Source organism: Podarcis muralis, chromosome 13 (assembly GCF_964188315.1).
Source record: "Podarcis muralis chromosome 13, rPodMur119.hap1.1, whole genome shotgun sequence".
Lineage (NCBI taxonomy): Eukaryota > Metazoa > Chordata > Lepidosauria > Squamata > Lacertidae > Podarcis > Podarcis muralis.
The window spans coordinates 30,566,855-30,590,367 of NC_135667.1; the positions used below are offsets into that span (position 1 = coordinate 30,566,855).

General features: G+C 46.8%; 1 protein-coding gene across 1 annotated transcript; it reads right to left on the reverse strand.

The window, feature by feature from the left end:
- Positions 1–4,658: 4,658 nt before the first annotated feature.
- Positions 4,659–22,060, reverse strand: LOC114582073 (Golgi-associated RAB2 interactor protein 4-like). The gene is made up of 8 exons (XM_077918296.1): positions 22,039–22,060; positions 21,106–21,269; positions 12,911–13,110; positions 10,072–10,321; positions 8,511–8,823; positions 8,059–8,116; positions 6,501–6,640; positions 4,659–5,160 (listed from the first exon to the last, which is right to left on the reverse strand). Exons 1-8 carry the CDS (start codon positions 22,058–22,060, stop codon positions 5,045–5,047), a joined length of 1,263 nt encoding a protein of 420 aa, XP_077774422.1. The 3' UTR covers positions 4,659–5,044.
- Positions 22,061–23,513: the final 1,453 nt, after the last annotated feature.

Genomic DNA, 23,513 nt, shown 5'->3' on the forward strand with positions numbered 1-23,513 from the left:
CGACAGCCTGGGCTTGGTTTTCGTAACCAGCTGACTCGCATGGCAAAGCTTCTTTAAAGACCTAAACCGCTACAGGCAATAGGGGTGAGTTAACAGGGTAGTCGGGATGCGGGTGGCGCTGTGGGTTAAAGCCTCAGCGCCCAGGACTTGCCGATCGAAAGGTCGGCGGTTCGAATCCCCGCAGCGGGGTGCGCTCCCGTTGCTCAGTCCCAGCGCCTGCCAACCTAGCAGTTCGAAAGCACCCCCAGGTGCAAGTAGATAAATAGGGACCGCTTACTAGCGGGAAGGTAAACGGCGTTCCGTGTGCTGCGCTGGCTCGCCAGATGCAGCTTGTCACGCTGGCCATGTGACCCGGAAGTGTCTGCGGACAGCGCTGGCCCCCGGCCTATAGAGTGAGATGGGCACACAACCCCAGAGTCTGTCAAGACTGGCCCATATGGGCAGGGGTACCTTTACCTTTTTAACAGGGTAGTCATCAAGGGAGCAGGGAATGAATGAAACTATAGCAACGTTTCCTGATGCCGAATGAAATTGAGGGGCACCAGTGCAAAGAAGGAAGGTGGCACCACTGCGGGGAGCGATTCTGCTTCTGCTTCACATACCATGGTGGTCAAATGGAAAGTAAGGTTATATCTAACTTTCCTAACTTGTGGCTGTTGGATCAATCCATCAACCTCTGATGGATGAGAAGGATTGGGTCTGGCATTACTTTTGCTGTGCATGTGTGCCAGTATCCATACTTGGCAGAGTCACATCTCAACGCAGCTCCTTCCTTGGAAGCGTCTTGGAAGGGGTTGAAGGTACACACAGGAGGCGATAAACACTCATGGATGCCATAAAGATTCAGTCAAGTGTAGAGGTTTACTTGGCAAGCATAAAAGCATATCGGTAGCAAATATATACAGACATTCACCACTGGTCGTGGTCAAGGCATGCTTAGAGTCCAACAAGAGTACAAGACTCACTGCTTCTCTCACCGCAAGGTGCAAGTAAGAGATTCACAGAACCATTGTTATCAGTACTTCCTGTCACACTGCACATGTCCAAAGAACAGTTCCCACAGAAAACGTCCTTGCATAGACAAAACAATCTCAGCCCTCTGCTGCTTCTTGAAATTACTTCTCTGCTCTTCTGTGTTTCTGGAACAAATGGTTCTCTCACACACACACAGAATATCCAACAGTGGCTGTATGTTTCTGTGCAGCCCCCGCCACCTGCTTCAGCCGGTAGGTTTTGTTGACTTCCAACAGGTTTTGTGCTGCCTCTTCGCTTCCTTGTTTCATAACTATTTGGAGCAAGGGTGGGGACCCTGTGCTGCTTCAGGCATCGTGCTCCCTGTCATACACCCATCAGCTCCAGCCAGCCTGGCCAGTGTTGAGGGGTGATGGGGGATGTAGTCCAGCAACAACTGGAAGACCACAGGTCCCCAATTGGTGGGGATAGCCTTAAAATGTTGAATTAGGCTACCATCTCAGAACTGGTATCCTCATGGGGGAGCAAACCAAGTCGTGTAGGTTTTTTGCAGTCTGTGTGTGTATCATACAGAAACAGGACTGGGCTGTGGTCTTGTACATGCACACCAACTGGTGGATAAATCCTGCAGCTTTGGTCCATTTCTGCTAGAGCAGTGTTTCTCAACCTTGGGTCTCTTGCTGTTGTTGGATTACAACTCCCACCATCCCTTAGCTAGTGGGACAAGTGGTCATGGATGATGGGACAGCTTTGGGAAACTGTGTTAGAGGCTGAGTGTCAATGTGTTTAGGGCTATTCCTGGCCTAGAGGCAGTGGGATAAGGGGCTGCAGTTACATGGTTTTTCCACTAGAGGTAGGAATGGGCAAGTGGGAAAAGCTGAAAAGCAAGCAAAAGGGGGAAATGGGAAGTGAAATGGCTTCATCTGACCACCAGGTGGCTGCAGAGATTTGTGGCAAGCGCTGCCTGCATTGTGGAATGTTCCTTCCTTACTCAGTGGTACGTGAATGTCCAGTCCAAATGCTCAGAAACCCCCTTGTTGGATCCCACTTCATGCATTCCAGGTTGAGGTGTGTGTGTTTTAAAATAACTGGTTCTAGAATTCAGCCCTGGGAAGCATTGATTCAAACTAGGCACAAACTAGTACACCTCTGTACATGCACAAGACATTTGAGGATCAGACCAGCCTCCATGCCCTGAGCCACTTGAAATTGGTTTGTAGTAGATGCATGTTAACCCAATTTAAATGCTGCTTGATGCCTTGCGGCTGAGCATGGGCACAGACTGCACTGAGGAGAGTCGGGGCCTGGAAGTTCTGTCCGTGGTGCTGGATCTGTGATGGTGCATCCACAGTCACAAGTCATTTCCTTCACGTGGTTGATTAAAATACGCATATCTTGCCTTTCGGCTCTCATGTCTGTTCAGGGTGTTTCATGTGAAGCTGCCTGTTACTACTCCACAGGGCCTGGGAGCGGCCCACACAGACTTGTCATGGTGGCAAGTTGTCAAGTGTTGAGTATGGGCTCAAGACATTTGCTGGCTGAGCAAAATGGTTGCTGCCTCCGACTCTATTCCATCTACTGAACGAGATGGGCAGTTGACACTTTGGTGATGAGGTAGTGCCCTCCATTACAAGGGTGCATGTAGGACCCATTGCTGTGTACGCCAGCAGAGGGTAGGAGCTCAGGAGATGGCCATTTCTGCCTGCCCCCTCAGGATCCGCTGCTCGAAGCAGTTACCTCATTCCGCCTGATGGTAGGGCTGGCCCTTCCCCACTGCCTGTTGTGCTACAGCAAGGGTAGCCATCTTGGCTGACCCATGTCCACCTGCCAATCACCTAACATTACATATTACATATGCGGGAGGCAGTGGAAGACAGGAGTGCCTGGTGTGCTCTGGTCCATGGGGTCACAAAGAGTCAGACATGACTAAACGACTAAACAACAACAATGGGGCAGGCAGCTACAAAAGCACCTGCCCTGGAGTGGCTGGCTGACAGGTGGGTTGCCCTGCTGTCCACAGGAAGGGAATTACTCGCATGGAGTGCTGCAGACAAATAACAGCCCCTGTATCACCACCTGTCTATTGATGGGGACATCTGGAGAAGGGCATTAGGAGATGAGCTGAATACCTGAGCAGCCTGAAATGGAATCAGGCATCCCTTTATGTACCTGTGTTCCAAATGTTTAGTGTTTTATAGGTAAGCAGACTCTGCCCAGGAGATATTGTAGATGTCCTATCAGCCAAAGCTCTTAAAAAGCATGCTAAGCCACCAAATCTGCTTGGGCCTCAATGACAAACTAGATCTAGAAGCACATTCAAGCTGCACAGCATCCTTTTTCTGGGGAACTTCACCTGGAATTAGGGAATCGCTCACCCCATGAACCACCGTCTTGTCAGGATTTAATTTGTTGACTGGGCCTCAACCAGGCCATTACTTTTTTATTATTATTGTTTCATTGATTTGCACATAAGCCCAAAGTTTAGAAAAGCAAAATAAATAAATATTAATACTTTACTGATAACCCCAAAGAACGGCAACACCAAAATGACAGGTTGGACTTTGGCAAACTTAACTGGATTGACTGTCCTGGAGAGGGAGAAGTGGGTCTTTTTGGTAATTGTTATATATTGGAAATCAGTAAAACTGTATTTTTTTTTGGGGGGGGGGGAGAAATCTCCCAAAGTATAATACAATGTATAATAATATAACAAAAAAGGTCATAAGTATATTGTATGGTTTTTGTAATTGTCAAGGGAGTCAACAAACATTAATAAATAACAGTGTCCCCGGGTGTTTTGAAAAGAATCACATAGTCTAGTCTGTAACTGATTTGGAGGGACCATTCGGCCCACCCACTGCCTTGCTTGACTTACAGTGTCATGCTATAAATACCTCCTCAGAAATGGGGCCTAATCCCAGGTAAGCAGGAGTGGGTAACAAGGAGAGACACAGCTGGCTTGTTGTCAGCATTCTGGTGACACATCACATCTGGACCTAGTTTGTAGTGTCTACCTGGCCCCTACTGAATTGGCCAGGCATGTCTTTTGATGGAAATCAGGCTGGTATAATTCCCATCTGGAGATCCTAATTGTTATGTGAGGAGGGCTGTTAGGTGAGAAGTCCACCTGTTGAGTTTTGTTATTTGGCCGGGTAAAAAATAATAATTTGAAAGGCGATTTGTAATTATCTTCCTTTATGTGGGGGAGTAAAGGGAGGGGGGACCCAAAAAACATTTGTACCTTGAAACGTGCTTTAGGAAGGGCAAATAAGGGTGTTTCTGAGGCAATTTTTACCTCAAAATTCATTTCAGTGCCGTTTCCCAGCATACCTACCTGCCTCTTGGTATAGCACACCCTCGGTGCTTGTGGTTGCAAAGACTCAATTCTAGTGCCTATTCACACACCCACTTTCCTTTTTCAAGCACAATCTCGTCAGAGTGATAATTTCATGGCTTGCCAGGGGTCACAAGCCCCTCTCCATTCTGCCTGAGTTAATTAGCGGACCCCATGGCAGAAAGTGGCAAAATCCATCAGGTGACCTTGGCAAACAGAGGCAGTCGAAAGTTAATGTTCCTGGCACTCCCCTGAGAATTTTAATGAAGGTGGCCCCAAGTGGAGAAATGGAGGGGATCCGGTAATAATTGCCTCTGGCCGCATTGGAACAGGCCAATCCAAAGGTGTGAGGCCTTATTGATTACCAGTGGAGGGATTTTCATCTTGGGGTTCAACAGAAAGGACAGCACGTCCAAGAAGGAAACAATTTAGTCCTGTACAGAGCTTTTGCTCCCTCAGTCTGCTTCTGGCCTCGTCTGGAAGTTTCTTAAGCTAGGCCGGCCCTACCATTTGGCGGTGCTGCAGTTGCAGAGCAGCGACACAGTGTCAGAAAATGGAACTGTCTTTGCTGTTCAGTGTGCCCTGCACCCCCTTAACTTTGACCCTTGCTTCTCATTTCCCTCATACCCACAATGCTTTGCGCTTTTTTGGTGTTCTTTGTTTTTATTATAACCAGTCTCTTTAGTAATGTTGAGGTGGCCAAGAGGCTCCGGAATTTGGGTTCTCCTTTCTCTCCGCTCAGCGTTTCTTTCCTTTGCCCCGGGACCTGGCATCTCGGCTCTTGCTCCTCTTCCGCCTCCCCCAGGAGCAGGATCTGATGAGGGAGATAATCTTGCTGGGCCTCCGGCTTGAACCTGCGGAGGAAACAGGAAAAGGAAGTAGACACATGAGTCCCTGGAGCACAAGGGCCTGCTCATGGACACAGCGTGCAGGCAAACAAGGAAGTGGGAGAGATGGAAAGATCAGGCAGGCAGGGTTAGGAGCCTGAGTTGAAAAAGAGAGACCCATTAACTTAAACTGGGTTAATAGCCATTTCCTCCTCTTAGAGAAATATGGGAATTGTAGTTCTGTGATGGAGAGGAGGGATAGTCTAGGCCTAATCCAGGGATGGGAAGCTTGCAGCCTTCCAGATGATGTTGGTCTCCAGCACCCATCATCTCAAGCCAGCATGGCCTAGTGGGTAGAGAAGTCGGGAGTTGGGGGCCACCAACATCCTCAGCATGTGAGAAGGTCTGAGCTGGTTGCTCCAAGCTCAGACCACATGGCTTTAACAAGCCATTCTTGTGTTCCTATACCACTTGGCTTCTGTAACTAAGCCAGGCTTTCCTTCCTTTGCAACATTTTCTGAATGCTGTGTGGAAGAGCACATGAATCTGACCTTCAGAGAGTTTGTAAGTAAACCATTTTAATGTGGTCTTTTTCTATGCTGGGGGAAGAGGAGACTATTTTGTAACTCACAAGGGCATATATTAAAGGTTCAACAGTCTATATTTCCACGTTTTCCTAGCTGCATATTTTGTGATTTTAAATCTCTGCTGGGGTTCTCCCACCAAATAATAATTGCCCCAAGCCGAGATCTAGGCAGCCATTGAATTCTCCTTTTATACCTATTTCCCCCCCTTGTCACCAACAGGTAGGGCGTAAGGCAGGAGGCCAACAGTAGGGGGAGCTAGAGTCAATGATGGGCAGAGCCAACTAATTCTGGTTTTGCCTCCATCTTCATCCCTGCTGATGTCTATAAGGACAACACTGAAACTAAGGAGGAGGAAGCTGATAGGAAACAGGTTGTAAGTAAGAAGGCAAAAAAATGGAGTCTCGCTGAAGACAGACTGAACATTGAGCGTGGAGGCTCAGCCTCCACTGTGGGGCTTTATAGTGGCCTTTGAAGGGCTGCATGGCACTGGTCTGGCTTAAAGAAGAAGCCTAAGAACAGAGACTTGATATTGCCCATCAGCAGTGGACACCTGGGCAGCAGACTGAACCAGGGGCACTGGTCACACTATGGCGAGATGCATTTCTCTTTAAGCAACCATAATGACAAAACTGTGGCCTGTTTTATCCTCATCTTTGGCAATGCAAGAAGTGGCCATCCTAAGTTCAGAACCTAAGCAGGGCTGGTTATCAGCTAGAGTAGGAAGGTGATTGATAGGAGCCACCAAAGGGCAGAACTGTCAGAACATTTAGCATCTCTTACTTCTCCGGGGAGACTTCCTTCTGCTACTTCTGCTCTTACTGGATTTCCTGAAACGAGAACAGCCCGTCAAGACCACTCCATCCAATGACATCACACAATTCCCTATGGCCACCATGGGAAATTTCCCCAGCTTTGGGTCCCTGGGAAAATTTAGTTACCTTGCAACCTTATTTTTTAGGATGCAAGCAGGCTTGCCTTCAATACCCGCCCCCTCTGGTCTCCTGGTTTCTTAACCCACTAGATGCACGCCCACAACCAGTAACATATGTATACTGGAGGTGAAACCTACCTAAAGGTTGTCCAGACTTCCTTTCACACCATGTTTCCAGGCACAGATCCAAGCTCTAAAGCTCTGTGATGGAAACGGGTGTTCTTCTGCCCTATCGCTTTCCCAGGAAAACCCACATTTTACCACTGAGTTGGAGCAAATGGCAATCAGGTTTTCTGCCAGTTGCAATTTGCTCCAATTCAGCATTAAAATGTGGGTTCTCAGGGCCTGGATAGCTCAGTTGGTGAGAGCATGCATGGTGCTGATAACACCAAAGTTGCAGGTTCGATCCCCATATGGGACAGCTGCAGATTCCTGTATTGCAGGGGGTTGGACTAGATGACCCTTGGGGTCCCTTCCAACTCTACAATTCTATGATTCCATGAAAGCGCCGTGATAACAACTGCTTGGACAGGGAGCTTTAAAGTGCAGGCCTGGGCCTGGAAAGCATGGCACAAAAAGAAGTCCAGATGAACCCTAAGTCCGAAAATCAGTTTCAACATTTGATGTGTTTCAATTTGGGGTGGTTGCAACTCAGCTTTCAGGGGGCCACAAAACAAACAACCCAACTCTGAAATCTGTTTTCCAAATTGCAGAGCTATAACGCTGTTTGTCAAATCCAATACTGAATAGTAATTCTGTTCTAAAAGTTGCGTTTTAGGTGTTAAGACACCCTGGGATCTGTATGTGGAAGGTTGGGATAAAGAAATAATAATAATGAAAATAAAAATAAGCAATAAGCAATAAAATACATTTCACTGTTTGATTAAATAACCAATAGATACTGGTTTGCTAATCCCCAATCGTAGGGTGGCGCTATGGGTTAAACCACAGAGCCTAGGACTTGACGATCAGAAGGTTGGCGCTTCACCCCACAACGGGGTGAGCTCCCATTGCTCAGTCCCAGCTCCTGCCGACCTAGCAGTTCGAAAGCACTTCAAAGTGCAAGTAGATAAATAGGTACCACCCTGGCTGGAAGGTAAATGGTGTTTCCGTGCTCTGGTCGCAGCGTTTCCGTGTGCTGCTCTGGTTCGCCAGAAGCTGCTTAGTCATGCAGGCCACATGACCCGGAAGCTGTACGCCGGCTCCCTCGGCCAATAAAGCAAGATGAGCGCCGCAACCCCAAAGTCGGCGACGACTGGACCTAATGGTCAGGGATCCCTTTACCTTTTTAATCCCCAATCATTCCTAGTCCAACAACATCTCAGAGGCTTATAGGTGCCACCCTTCCCCGTTTACAGGCTGAAATGACTTGCATCTTCCAGGTTCCTAAAGGGTTTGGTTGACTACCAAGTGATGGTGGTGGTTCTCTGTGGTATCCCCTGCAATCTTTTCAGCAACTTTATGGCTGCGTACAAACAGCATACATTTAAAGCATGTGGCTTTCCCTCAAAGAACCCTGGGAGCTGTAGTTTGTGAGGGGTGCTGGGAATTGTAGCTCTGTGAGAGGTAAGTTGCCATTCCCAGGGGGTGCACATGCGTGCCTAGGGAAATGCGCTTTCAATGTCTGCTATGTACACAGCCTCTGTATGGCGCCTGGCCCCAGGGCACTCAAATCAGCTTCACGGTCGAGTGGGGATTTGAAGCCAGGTCTCCCACTGTCCTGGTCTGTTGCTCTGACCACTACACCCCACTGCCTCCCAGTAGTTGCTTGCTCTCTCTCTGCTGCTTTTCAAAACATTGTGTTTGAGCTGGAGTGCTGCAAATTTCAGCTCCCTTAACACTCCTCCCCTCTCCCAAACAAGCCCTAACCCAGTACCTGCTCATCCTAGGGCTCCTCTCAGTCCTCTCGGGCTGACTGCCCTGACTCCTGGTGCTGGGCGGGCGCTCCAATGGCTCTGGCACCCCCAGGTCCTCAAACTCAGTTGTCCTTCCTTCGCTTTCAAATGGAGAAGGGCTGGGGGCTCTGGAGCTGGGCTGGCTCCCCATTGAGAAAACCAGGCTGTGCCTGCTCCTGACGTCCTCTTGGGCAGGGCTGCGAACTTCAGCGGGTGAATAGATACTACGGATGCTCACGGTTTCTTCTAGGTTTAAGGATCTCAGGCTCTGGGGCAGAGAGATGGATCAGGACTGTTGAACGCACCACCAAATAATTCTAACCCTTATCTTCACAATAACCCTGCCAGGTAGGTTCGGCTGAGAACCAGTGGCTGGCTCAAGGGAACCCAGCGAGCTTCGTGGCTTTGGGACTGGAACCCAGGTCTCCCAGGTGCTAGTCCAACACTCTGACCAGTACACCACACTGCCAGGGTCTGGAGTGGGCTGTAGTCTTGGAAGCAAGGTTCAGATGCAACATTTCTGTGCGCACAATTGGCACATGAGGGCCCGCACACTCCTGTCTCTTCCCTTATCATACCTATGGCTATTCCATCACTTGCCATCTACACCAATGGGTGGAGCAGCACAGAAAATATCCCAGGTGTGTGCGTGTGTGTGTGCTGTGTGTGTGTGTGTGTGTGTGTGTGTGTGTGCGTGCGTGCTTTGTGTGTGTGTCCCTTTCCACCAACCATCCCCTCCACCCAGCTTCCGGTATCAATCTGCCGTTTGCTCTTTCTTTAAAAAAGCAGAAATGTTCATACAAATCTGATTTAACAGACTCCTGCAAGAGCTGTAAGAGAAGCAACCTGATTTGGGGGCTGCTTCGTGTTCTTCGTGATATGTGAGTGCATGTACCAAGCTGTTTGTAAATTAAAAGATAACTCCTCTCTCTCTCTCTCTGCCTTCTCTCCAACGGATGTCCAACCAGCTTAAAGCATCCAAGGATCGAATTGTGTTGCTAAGAGGTGGGAGGGGAATCAAATCAGTTCTGAGTGTCTTCTTACTGCTTCTCCCTGTTTTTCCCACCCTAGACCTCTCCCATGAGCTTCCAGCAGCATCAGAGATATTGGTATGGCACAGAAAAAAGGGGACATGGAGAAGGCAGAAGGCAGCAAGGGTAAGGTTACCAGACATCCCCATTTCCCGGGGACAGTCCCCAGATTTACAAATCAGTCCCTTGGCAAAACCCATCTATTTAGTAGTGTTGCCGGATTCATTGGAAAAAATCTGGTAACCTTAAGCAAGGGGGCATGGAGACATGGGGAAGGGCTGTAGCCGAGTAGCAGAGCATCTGAAGAAGGTTCCAGGTTTGATCCGTGGCATCTTCCTGGAGGCCTGGGAGAAACCCCTCTCAGCAATCCTGGATAGCTGCTGCCAGTCTGTGTAGGTAATACTAAGCTAGATAGACCCGTTTCCTGTGCTCATGTTGCCCTGCAAAGTGTCTTGTATAGCGATTACACAATATAAACAGAAGGAGTTGCACACCTGTGGCCTATCGGTCAGGGCCTCCCCAGACCCCCCAGGGTCTTCGCTCTTGCTGTGCAATAGGGGCCCTTGGTCCGAGGGTGGCCGCAGCATGTTGACCACCTTGACCCACAGTTTGAAGACATCTTCTTTCGCGCCAGGCTGGGGGCAGAGCTGCAAGTAGAAGGTGCGGCCGCTCGCCAGCTTGAATCGCAGCTGCTTCTTCTCTGCGTTGTGGAGCGAGATCTTGACAAAATGCAGAGGGATAAGCCTGTAGGCGGTGGAAAAGAAGAATTAGGGGCATGATTCAGTTTGGGCACTGATTCAGCACGTACAAAAACAGCCCCAATTTGGTCCAAACAGCTTCAGAAGGTGTCTGATTCAGTTTGGAGTCCAAAACTGAACCCCAATTAAGAAAGACATGAAGTTTTTGTGCCTCCCAGTTCACTATTAGTGAGGAAAATGAAGAAATGGTTTTAGCCTCTCTCTTGTTCTCTGTTTGGCAGAACTGGATGAACTTTGCAAGCATAGCCTGGATGGATAAATCCCGCCAAATTCTAGACAAATAGGTCCAGGGTTCTTCATCTATTTAAAAAACCAACAAATATTTCTGCACTGTCAGGCTGCTCTCTGCAATCCCTTTCAAGCAGGTGAGCCTTGTCTAGTAGCCGGTAGCCAACAACCATCAAGACCGCTGAGTAAACACCTAGCAAATGATACAAAACCCTCCAGAAATGGTCACGGTGCACATTCAAAGCAGGTGCTTGTAACAATACAAAATTGCCTCTGTTTTTCCTCCCTTTACCATACAAAACTGACAACACACACACACACACACACACACACACACACAGGCACAGCTCCACCTGCCACCTTCCATTCCTAGATGACCTTGGTTGCTCATTAATCAGCATTCATTGTTAGTAGCCAGCCCACCAAGAAGGATTGCAAACCCTTCCAGGAAAAGTTGGCCAAGAGGGGTGGGAGACAGAGAGCCTCTGCCAATCAGTGTAGACAGCCCTGGGCTAGACAGACTAATGGTCTAACTCAGCATGGCAGTTTGCTGTGGACTTGGGGACTGAGGAATCCAAATAGGACAGGAAGCAGAGCTGAATCGAAGCCACGCTCAGTCACGGAAGCTGTCAGCTGTGCCAAAGCTACTAGTCTCCTACCTGCCTGTAGCTGTCTGCCCACGGTCCTTGCCTGCCTTTGAATCTGAGTATTAAATGGGAGCTGTTAAATTAAATCAGTGCTGTTCACCCCACTTCTCCAAGCAGCAAGGATGTTCCAGAGATGCAGTGCTTGCCTGGGTTCAGTTTCCTTTGGAAGGAGGTCACTTGTTGCATTTTTTATTATTATAAATGTACAGGTTGAGCATAGGTGGAGGAGGACCGGACAGCCAAAACTGTCCTCCTCCAGCAAGGCAGTTAGCACCCCAAAGTGCTCCCAGAGTTTACAGCTCAGTTCTCTCTCCCTCACCCCATTCTGTCTCATTCAAAATTTCAGTCTGTAGCCCAAAATGCTTGTCCTGTTCTCCACTCACACATAGCATGCCTGCTACCTTTCACTGGAGGGGGGATGGATAAGGATAGCGCAACTTCTCCAAGCATCACCTAATCACCTTGGACAAGTTTCCCTGTCCAAAAGATGAGCCTGACAACTTTGCTGCAGTACAATGAATCATAGAATTATAGAGTGGGGCGGGACCATGAGGGGCGTCTAGCCCAGGGGTCAGCAAACTTTTTCAGCAGGGGCCAGTCCACTGTCCCTCAGACCTTGTGGGGGGCCGGACTATATATTGGGAAAAAAGAAGGGAAAAAAAGAATGAATTCCTGTGCCCCACAAATAATCCAGAGATGCATTTTAAATAAAAGGACACATTCTACTCATGTAAAAACCCACTGATTCCCGGACCACCTGTGGGCCGGATATAGAAGGCGATTGGGCCGGATAGTCCAACCCCCTGCAATGCAGTAATCTTTTGCCCAATGTGGGGCTCAAACCCACAAATCTCATTAAGAGATTAAGAGTCTCATGCTCTACTGGCTGAGCCATGAGCCGTGATAAAGGACACCACCATCATAATGAGTACCGTACTTTTCCGTGTATAAGACTAGGTATTTTTAAATTTAAAATTATGCTAAAAAGTGGGGGGGTCATCTTATACATGGATAGTGCATAGGTTCCTGCCGTGGCTGTCAGCGGCTATTGGGCGTGTTATTGGTTGCTGCATCAATAGCTGGTGTTGATTGGCTGATGCTGCGGCAATTGGGCAGGTGATTGGCAGCTTCTGCCAGTGAGGGGACAGATGAGAGGTGGATTTTGCGACGTGTGTGGGTGAGCGATTTTAGGCATCCCCCCCAAAAAAAAAACACAACTCTGTGCTATCTCCCCTCGTTTTCTTAAATTGGAGTCCCCAAAAATAGGGGATGTCTTATACACGGAAAAATACAGGGAAAAAATCCAGCAGGTCCCAGGCCACCTCATGACAATTTAAAATTCAGGATTAAAAACAGTTAAAACAAATTTCAGAAGTCATAGTGTGGTCATTTGGGTTCTATCAACCCTATCCTGTCCACCCCCACCCCAAACTCACCCTTGTAAGATTGCCAACCTTTTAAAAAAGGGATTGCGAGAGTCTTCAGTCCAGGAAAAGCTGTGGCGTAACAGGCAGAAATGAACAAGTGAAGCTTTTTTTTACAGCCTAGAGATACCATGAACACTTCACCTATGAGTTTGACCTGTTCAAGTTGCAGCATCTCAATCCATTAAAAATGGTGGCCTGTCTTACGTTACGAAGCCTTGAAAGGCATTGCAGCATCTGCAGGATTTTCTGTATGGAGCTGGGAGCTGGGCTTACCTGGTGAGCTCTAATCCCAGCGACGAGGAAGACTGGCGGAGCAAGGTTTTAAACTTCTGGGGTGTCTCTTCGGGAAGGCAGGTGGGGCGAGCCAGAAGCAGCACATTGGGAACCGTCATGCTGGAGGAGGTGCAAGCAACCCCGACAGTCACGGTCTGGACTTGGTTGTGTACGTCAATCACCTCTCCTCGTTTGTTAATCTGCAGAGAGCAGGAAAGGGCAGTGGCAGATATACAGGGCCTCATTCAACAGAATGAGCAGGCACTGATGGTGTATCACATCGTAAGTCTTTCATAAGACCATCTCAAGAAGGGCGGTGCCTGAGACCTCACTGTGCCACTCAGAATGCTGTTGGCATCAACAGAGCATAAAAGTAAATTCCTGGAATGTTTTGTTTCCTCAGTTTTCTGACAGGCCATCTCAAACAAACTTTATGAAAGCTGCTCAGCCTAAGCAGCCAAATCCCAGTTGTTTTGGGTTGTTCTTGTTTAAATACTGTGTGGAAATCACCATAGAATCTGAATCTTTGGTGGACATGAGTGTTTTAAGAAGTCTAGTTTATGAATGGGATCCAAAGGATTGCTTCAGATATGACCAAAAGACTGGCAATTATGCCCAGTGAAGTTGACCACTTTTAAGCAAGTTGGTGCTTCTCCCATATTACAAACTTTATGAGGAATGGTTGAGGGCGTTGGGTATGTTTAGCCTGGAAAAGAGGAAAATGAGAGGAGATATGATAGTCATCTTCAAATATCTTAAGGATGGAAGAGGGAGCAAGCTTGTTTTCTCCTGCTCTGGAGAGTAGGATTTAAACCAATGAATTCAAGTTACAAAAAAGGAGATTCCGCCTAAACATCAGGAAGAACTGTATTGACAATAAGACTCCCATGAGAGGGGGTGGACTCGCCTTCACCGGAGGTTTTTAAGCAGAGGTTGGAGGGCTATCTGTCACAGATCCTTTAGCTGAGATTCCTGCATAGCTTCACCATTAATTTCTGGGGGGTGGAAGATGTCAGATTGATTGTGTGTCATTTATGCTTTAAGTAACCTTAACATTCAGTATGGCAAGTTCCATTAAAAAAGCGATAGAGGAAAGAAAAACAGCTTTGGACACACTGCTTACTATTGGCATTCTTCAGCAGATATTTGCTGAACAAATAAAATCTTACAGATCAGAGACAAACGAAATGAGGAACGAAATTAAGCCAGAGATGAATGAAATGGGAAAAGGGATCAGAAATGATATAGATGCTCTAGACAACGAAAAACTGGGAAGACTGAGAGATGAAACCATGGCAAAACTAGAAAGAGCAACTATTGAAATGGAAGAACCCACTATACAAGTGTATGGAGAAATGAAGCAACCAAATGATAAAGCTGAGATTTTGGAAAACAAAAATAAAGTTCTAAATGGAGAGATGCGGAGTTATCTGGATAATCTGACATCAATGGAATTGAGAGAGAAAGAGTTCTACCTATGACTTGGAGTGATCCAAGGGGATAAAGCAATTTTTCATTTATTTGTTTTTTGGAAAAAGAATGGAAGAAACACAAGTGGAAGAATCAATACTAAATAAGGCTGGAAGAATATAGCAAATGCAACATGAAGTGGAAACTAAAGATACAGAACTGGGTGTGGACCAATGGATAATAAGAAAAGGATTATGGAATATTATCTCAATATATGATCACAACGGAGAGACTTTTACATGAGCAAATAGGGGAAAGTTTGTCATTAGTTAATAAGGAGTCATGGTTGCTGAAATTGTTGGAGGCAAAGTTGATATGTCTTTCCTACAGAGGAAACCAAAGAGTGCTGCATTCTCAAACCTATTTAGGCTTCTCTTGTAGGCAGGTTTTCAATTAAAGTTTCCACCTGCTTAACAACATATGGAGTGGTCTTAATTTGGAAGCTCTCTTTCCACAAGGAGGATCGGGACAAATTTCAGTGAGTCCTGCCTTCAATTTAATTAATTAATTAATTAATTAATTAATTAAATGTGTTTGAGAAAGAGAGGGGAGCTTCTGAATGTAACAACAAGCCGAAGCTGATATGCTTAAAAAGAAGAAAAATCAGAATAAGGAAATCTAAGCTGTTTTGCAGAAACATAACACAAATTACTCTTGTCCTGCCTGTCAGGCACTCGCTCTGAAGTCTGAAATTGCTGCATAGGATAATAAGGGCCTATAATGACTGCCAGTTAACTGCTTTTACATCTCCGTAAGAACGGGGAAGATAATTTAAGGGAATGTGAGTAACGTGCCACCCTACATTTCACAAATGAAAGCAGGGACACACTTGGAGGAGGAGGACGGCTGTCGCTGAGTGGGTAGAGCACCTGCTTGGCATGCAGAAGGTCCCAGGTTCAGTCCTTGGCATTTCCACATAGGCCTGGGAAAGGCTCCCTGTCTGATACCTCAGAGAGCTGCTGCTAGTTACTATAAATAATAACTACGCGGATGGACCAGTGGTCCGATTTGGTCTATTATTTGATTGATTGATTACCTGCCCTTCACGCTAAGCTCCCAGGGCAAGTTGCGGCATAAAAACACAATATAGAAACAATTCAAAACAACTAGCAACCATAAAAATAAGTTGGGTCTTATTTTGACGCCTCAAGTATCAAAAGCTGAGGTAAAAAGGCACGTCCTTAGCTGTATATAATGACGGTGACGCACCTTTCACACACATTTCTCTGATGAAAATAGAGACATCCTATTTCATCATGATAATTTTACTATTTATACCCTGCCCATCTGACTGGGTTGCCCCAGCCATTCTGGGCGACTTCTAACATATATGAAAGCATACTAAAACATTAAGCATCACAAAGATTCCCTATACCCTATGCCTTCAGGTGGCTCGGGGGTCGGGTAACTCCATACCCTCCAACATTTCTCTGAGGAAAATAGGAACGTCCCAAGGAAAAGTGGAATATTCTGGGATCAAATCAGAAACCAGGACAGCTTCTGTAAATCCAGGACTGCCCCTGGAAAATAAGGTAAAAGGTATAGGACCGCTGGACAGTTAAGTCCAGTCAAAGGCGACTATGGGGTTGCGGCGCTCATCTTGCTTTCAGGTCGAGGGAGCTGGCGTTTGTCCACAGACAGCTTTCTGTGTCATGTGACCAGCATAACTAAACCGCTTCTGGTGCAATGGGACACCATGACAGAAACCAGAGCGCATGGAAACGCCATTTACCTTCCCGCTGCAGCGGTACCTATTTATCTACTTGTACTGGTGTGCTTTCAAACTGCTAGGTTCGAATTTTTGAACCTATTTTCCCTGGAAAATAAGGATATTTGGAGGGTCTGACCTCTGTGGGGAGGGAGTTCCACAGTTTGGGGGCTGCCACAGAGACTATCTTCTCCCAAGCTGCTACTCTCTCCCCACCCCAAGCAAAAGAAATACTAATAGGGCCCCCTCCACCAGTCTCAGCACCCAAGAAGGTCTATAGGGAATGAAGGCCGGAGCCCCCAAAGCAGCTTCGTATCTATAAATTTGCAGCTGCCATATTCCCACACAGAAAGTACCTGAGGTATTGCCACAGCTCTCAACTCTGCATTGGTTTTTCTTTTTCATTTTAAACCCAGCTATATTCAATAACTCTGCAACAGCTGGTTCTACACTAGCTTCTAAAGCAGGGCTTGTTAGTAAACTGATCAAAGCAGTGTCCCTTAAACAAACAAACAAGAACATTTAATCTCCCGTGGATCTGGCCGTGTTAATTGCAGAAGAAATTACAGTCAAACTCATTCAGCGGCAATCTGACAGGTGGTTTTGTGTGTGGCACCGGGGGCAAGTAGTAGCATTTTGTATCCAGGAAGAACTGACTTTGTCATAGCCTGGATCTAAGTCCTATCGTATGATCTAATATTAAAATCACAAAGATGTTGCACTAAGGGGAAAACATCTCATAATTGCTGTTTGTGATAAATGGCTGTGTTTTGTTGTTCAAAACAGGCATCCTCTTTCTGAGCCACAGTTCAAAATGAATTGCATCAAATGCAAAGTGTGAAGTGGGAGACAGTGCGCTCGATGTTGCCTTGGTGTTTGTGAATGTGCGTCTGCAGGCAAGTGCGCTAGGGATATAACTTCTAGAGCTGTGGGGAGGGAGTTCCATAACTTGGGGGGCACCCCAGGGAATGTCTGGTCCTCTGTATATCACACACACCATCCTTCACATCCTGGTTGTGTTGTTCAGCAGGGATGCTGGCAGCACCAGGAAGCAGGAGGGTGGGATTAGGGGCTGCACTGAGGAAGCATAGTCCACAGGCAGATGAGGCTGGTCCATTTGGGTATATGGGGCACTGCCCCCCACCAACCTCAGTCTGGCCAGACACCAGCTGTGTATCAGTTTCTTTCTCCTTAGTCTCAGTGCCGCTACTTGTGGAAGGGTGGAAGAGGGGCAAATATATAATTAGTTGATTCTGCCTCTCATTGGTTCTGGCTCATTAACGCCACCTACTGTTGGTCTCTCCGCCTTCCACCCTATTGGTACCAATGGGCATCAGTCATCGCAGGCTGTGGGTTCCCCACCTAAATTCAACTGGTTTGTCATTCAGGAACAGCAGAAGGTAAAGGGAGGAACAAAAGAGGAACAATGGTTTGCATGGGACAGATGTCAGAATAGGAACCATCCCTAGGATTTAAGAGTCATTTGGGCATCTGTAGTATCAGTTCCTCTGCTGTAGACCACCCCTTCCATAATGTATGTATGATGTACAGGTATTGGGGGGTGGTCTTGGGCTACAGGGTGGCAGTTTCAAAAGGCAGTTTCAAAAGTCTATACAGCAGTACCTTGGGTTAAGAACTTAATTCGTTCTGGAGGTCCATTCTTAACCTGAAACTGTTCTTAACCTGAGACACCACTTTAGCTAATGGGGCCTCCCGCTGCTGCTGCTGCACGATTTCTGTTCTCATCCTGAAGCAAAGTTCTTAACCCAAGGTACTATTTCTGGGTTAGCGGAGTCTGTAACCTGAAGCGTCTGTAACCCGAGGTACCACTGTATAAGAGCTTGCACACCTTTGTTCTGAGTTCCTCCTCCCTCCTGCATGTGGTGAGTGAGGACCCTGTTGCAACAGTTCAAGAAAGATCAGACTTACTAGCTGCTTTGCTTCTCAATATTCTCTGGTTGCCCTCTGTTATTTTCTCCTACCGACAGGGAACCCCCTTACGGACTCTATACAGTGGTACCTCTGGTTAAGAACTTAATTCGTTCTGGAGGTCTGTTCTTAACCTGAAACTGTTCTTAATTTTAGCTAATGGGGGTCTCCCGCTGCTGCCGCCACACGATTTCTTTTCTCATCCTGAAGCAAGTTCTTAACCCGAGGTACTATTTCTGGGTTAGCAGAGTCTGTAACCTGAAGCATCTGTAACCCAAGGTACCACTGTACGGGCTCTTGGGTACCCCATAAGGGAGAAGGAGCAGATTTTGTTTACATCATTGTTAAGACTGCCAACTTTCAAACTCCTCTTGTAAACTATGTTTAACAGTCAATTACCCTACAATAGGTAATCATGCTCACCATCTCCAAGTCTTAAAAAGATTCCCTGGCCGTTTTCTTAAAGTCACGCCCGTGCTAAAAGCTCAGAAGTTGTCTTAGATGTTTGCTTACTTTTTAGAAACTGGTCATTGGGCAAGCCTATTTATTTTCCTGTCAGTTCTCCGTGCAAAGGCAGAAATTCAACCAGTGAAGCCTGGAGAGGCAACAACGAGAGAGACTTCATCCATTCAGGTTCTGCCTGCCCAGCAGCTATTAAAGGCACAGGAGCTGCTGCTGCTGCTTCTGTTGTTTTTAAAGGTGCAGCCTCTGAGGATAAGGAAGGGCTGATAATACTTGCTAAATGATAAATGCCTAATAAAGAACAACCATTTCATGCAGCCTTGAGCCCCAGAATTTCTCCCTTGGAAGACGAGAAGCTGCCTTATAATGAGTCAGACCATTGGTCCGTCTTGCTCAGTATGGTCTACTGTGATTGGCAGAAGTTCTCCAGGGCTAAAGACAAGGGTCTCTCTCAGCCGTCCCTGTCAGGGAGTGAACCTGGCACCTTCTGCATGCCAAGCATGTGCTTCACCACGGAGCTTCATCCCTTCCCCTATTACCTGAGAGATTAAGTCATCAGGAGAGATGGGAAGGGGGGCGGGCCTAGAGTGGCCATCTTCTTCCTCTTCTTTTAACTTGCTCTGTCCCTGTGCTTTTAGGAGCAGCCTGCCAGGAAGGAAATGAAGCAGCTTCGGTTCTTCCTGTCCTTTTTAATCTCAGCGCTCAAGATATGGCTGCATCTGCTACAATTCTGGGCAGAGAAACACCTCACACATTTCCAGGGCAGGCCTGAAGGGCAAAATGGCGCACGCAAGCCCCTTTCCACATATAGAAGCCAAACAGACAAGCAATTTAATACTGAATAATAATAATAATCAGAGCCAGATTAGGACCTTTAGAGCCCTAAGCACTTAAAAGATTTTAGTGCCCCCATATATATCCAACTCAAAGTATAAATAAAATTTAAAAATGTTTTTCAAAATGGGAATAACCCTACAGTAAGATGGAAAATGATTTTTTTAATATGTATGTATACTTCCACTTTATCTATATTTGAATTTTTTTCCTCCTACTTTTTCCTAATTGCAAATTCTTTGATCGGCTCCTCAAAACTAATCTCACATAACTCATCTGCTTCTATACTCAGTAGAGATAAGGCTAGCTGGTCAGCCTTGTCGCATAGTGGTTCTGCTGGGATTTTTTAGTAGGCTTCAATTGAGAAAATGAATGCTCAGCTGAGCAATCTGTGACCATTCATGTTAAAAATCCAGCCATGGAAAATCTCTGTGGCAACCCACTTCCCTTGTTTCCTTAAGCTTGTGCTTATTTTGCCAACCCTAATACCGTATTGGCCCTTATATAAGCTGCACCCAAATATAAGCCACACCTTGAAAATTGGAGGGGGGGAGAAGAAAAAAGAAAAAACACCCGAAAATAAGCCCCTCCATTCCTCGCTGCTCCTGGCTGCATACTGGGGGGGGGGGGCGGGGAGCTGCGCTGTATTGCCGGCAGCCTTTCTCCTTCCTCACTTTCTCCCTTCCTGGTCTTGGGGGAGAGGACAGGGGACTACGCACAGGGTGGGCGCCACTTTGCCACACTGCTGGCGCTGTTTGCCCCGTGCTCCTGGCTGCATACTGTAAGGTTGTGAATATAAGCCGCACTTTAACTTTTATGGTGGGAATTTGGGGAAAAAGTGAAGCTTATATTCAGGCCAATATGGTAATAATAATAATAATAATAATAATAATAATAATAATAATAATAATAATAATAATGCTGGTTGGTTTATTACCTGTCCTTCACCCTCCCTGTGAGGGAGGCTTGCGACAATTTAAAACGCAACTTTAAAAACAGTGTTACCCAGATTACAACCGCAAGTGTAGGGTGGGTCTTAAAACATACATTGCAGGGGTCAGAGGCAAGGGCGGAAGCGAAGACACTTGATTCAGGCAGTGGATCTGAGACTCCCCCCTCCCCTGTCTTTGTACTGCTGCTGTGTTGTGGCCGCGGCCAGCACAGCCACAGGTGTGGTGATGGGGCTGGCAGCAGTGCCGGGGACCTGGATCTGTGGGGTGCGGTGGGTGTTGTGGGGTGGAGATGGCAGCACTGGGGAGGGGGTGGTGTTGGGGCCTTTTGCCTACAGCAGCAAAATGTCTCAGGCTGGCCCTGGTCAAAGGCCGGGATGAAGAGGTGCATCTTCAGAATTTGCCGGAAACTTCTATTGAGAGCCAGCGTGGTGTAGTGGTTAAGAGCAGTAGACTCGTAATCTGGTGAACCGGGTTCGATTCCCTGCTCCTCCACATGCAGCTGCTGGGTGACCTTGGGCCAGTCACACTTCTTTGAAGTCTCTCAGCCCCACTCACCTCACAGAGTGTTGTGGGGGAGGAAGGGAAAGGAGAATGTTAGCCACTTTGAGACTCCTTCAGGTAGTGATAAAGCGGGATATCAAATCCAAACTCTTATTCTCTGCCACCCTCCTATGCCCCACCACTGCTTCTTGCTGCCTCGTATCCTTCAACTGACTCAGGCGTCTCACTTGGCAACAGCAGGGCCCGCTTTCTAGGGAAGAGGTGCCCTTGGGGAAAGGGTGACGAGAACAAAATTCATCTGGCAACCAGAAGGGTTATTTGATCTTGCTGCAAGTTACCTGCACAAAGTCACTTTCCAACATGGGAGCAAGCCTGAGTAAGGCGTATTCCCCTTGACTAAGCTGGCTCTGCAATGGTCCCATCTCCCTGTTGAAAAGTCCTTTGCCGTAGTCGCCTCCCGCTGAGACGCTGGGCAGCTGGGATCTCACCGTCTTCCCTCGTCCTGAACCCACAATGGCGTGCAGTTGGGGGAGAAACAGGGAGGAAGAACCTCTGTGAGTTAGACATGCTAGGTAGGCCAATGACCAGCAGGCGAGACAACTGTGAGCCAGTGTGGTGTAGTGGTTAAGGGACTGGAGTGGGGACCTGCGAGATCAGGGTTCAAATCTCCACTCAGCCATGAAGCTCACTGGGTGACCTGGGCCAGTCACAGCCTAGCCTACCTCATGGTTTGGGTTGTGAGGATAAAATGGAGAGGGTGAGGAACTTAGATTTCAGTTTCACATGCTTGGCTCAGGGGAAAAAATGGGGTTGGGAGAGTGAGGGAAAGCCATCAGCAATCTTACCCACTATTGAACTCAATCTGGGAGAGTGTTTGGGTACAACTGGACACCATTTTGAATCAAGATGGCAGGCGGAACCTTTCAAAACTGCACTGATTTCAACCACTGATTCCATAAGTGCCCACATTTCTTTTTTTAATTCCTGAGGAACATATGGCACTATAATTCCTGAAGGTCATAAAAAATAACTAAGTTCTATTTCTGCCAGAGAGCCCATCTCCAGCTTTCCCAGAAAGAGCTGGTTGATTTCTGGAATGTACTACTGCAGATGACAGGGGGAGGTGCTATCTATGATCCAGCCTGCTAAAAACACCCCCTGCATTCTGTAAATGCAGGTGTAGAGTAACGGCTAAGAGACTGAGCTACCAATAATGAATTTCCCTATTTGATCCCTTCCAATTCTACAATTATATGATTCTATGAACTCACCAGGAGGCCTTAGGAAAGCCATTCTCTCGCTTTGTTTCTTCCAGAGTCCCTTCATCTGCAGTATAGGGAAATAATACTACTTCTTTATCTCACAGGGGCGTTATAAAGATTACAATGAGGAAATTCATGTGCTTTGAACAGCACTGTACAAATGCTAAGTACATGAGGTTGAAGACTCAGTTGTAGTAGCATCCCCCCTCCCTTGTTTATGGAATGCTCCCCCAAGGAGACCTGCCTGGCTCCAACCTTGGGATGGTTTTGAATTTTCATTTTTCTGGGCAGCAACTAATGATTTGGAATTGTTATCATTGTATTGTTCTTTTTTATTGGCTTATAGCCTGCTTTGGGACTTCTTAATGAGAAGCTATATACAAATTTAATAAACCTAAACCTAATAATGAGGGAGATGGGGAGTTTTCAAAAATATGACCTCTTCTCCTGAATCCCAGAATTCTGACATCTCATTCTGAGCTCAGTCATTCTCACCCAGACTCAGTTTCCCTTTGATAAAATAGACTGAAACTATGCACACTGCTTTGAGCTTTTTGGGCGAAATGCAGGATACAGGAGTATTGTTTGGGGGGGGGTGTTCCAGTACTCTCCAGAACTTCTGCTCCACCCCCTTTTAAAAAAGCAAAATATACTTTGCTTTACAGGGCAGATTTCCCTCTGAAACTTTGCCTAAATTTGCATCTAAACTTATAAAGGAGCATATGCACAAATATGGCCCATAGTCCTGTGTCTTGATTTGTTTAAGGATCTTGCAAGGCTCCTGGCAGGATAAACTACTGTTAGTACTGCTAATTGTATAATTTGCATCGATAATAATGCCATCAGCTTCTCAGTTCGAGGTGTTTTGATCACATGACCAAAAGGGGATCCCTCCCTTCTATAAACAGTACACATAACGCATTTCTGTCACTCACTGAGTTCAGCATCTGAGTGGCGATGTGAATGATCAAATACTTTTGCCCCACCTCCCATAACTTCAGACGCAATGAAGTTTTCAATGGAGTTGGTTTGTGCAGGTTCAGCTCTGCTTCATCAAGGATTGTATAATCAAGTGCACACATCAAGTGCACACATACACACCCATGTGAAGGGCCCCTCTGGGAAACTGTAACAAGCAGTGAGTTCTAATATCCTCAAGGGCATGCTGGGAAATGCTCTCTGGTAAGAGAACAAATGTTTGTGCTTGGGATGTCTGTTGACTATTTCAGTAGCCTAGCACCTGTTTTCCCCCATCTCCTGCAACTGTGTACACACCATACATTTAAAACATATGAGCCTCCCCCCTAAAAAAAAACCCACAATAATCATGGGAACTGTAGTTTTTTGGATGTACTATGAAGGGGTAACCTACAGTTCCCACAATTCTTTGAAGAAGTAATGTGCTTTAAATGAGTGGTGTGTATGCAGCCTCAGAGAGAAAGGCCTATCCTTGCCGTTTATTTGTCTCTAGGGAATAGTCACCA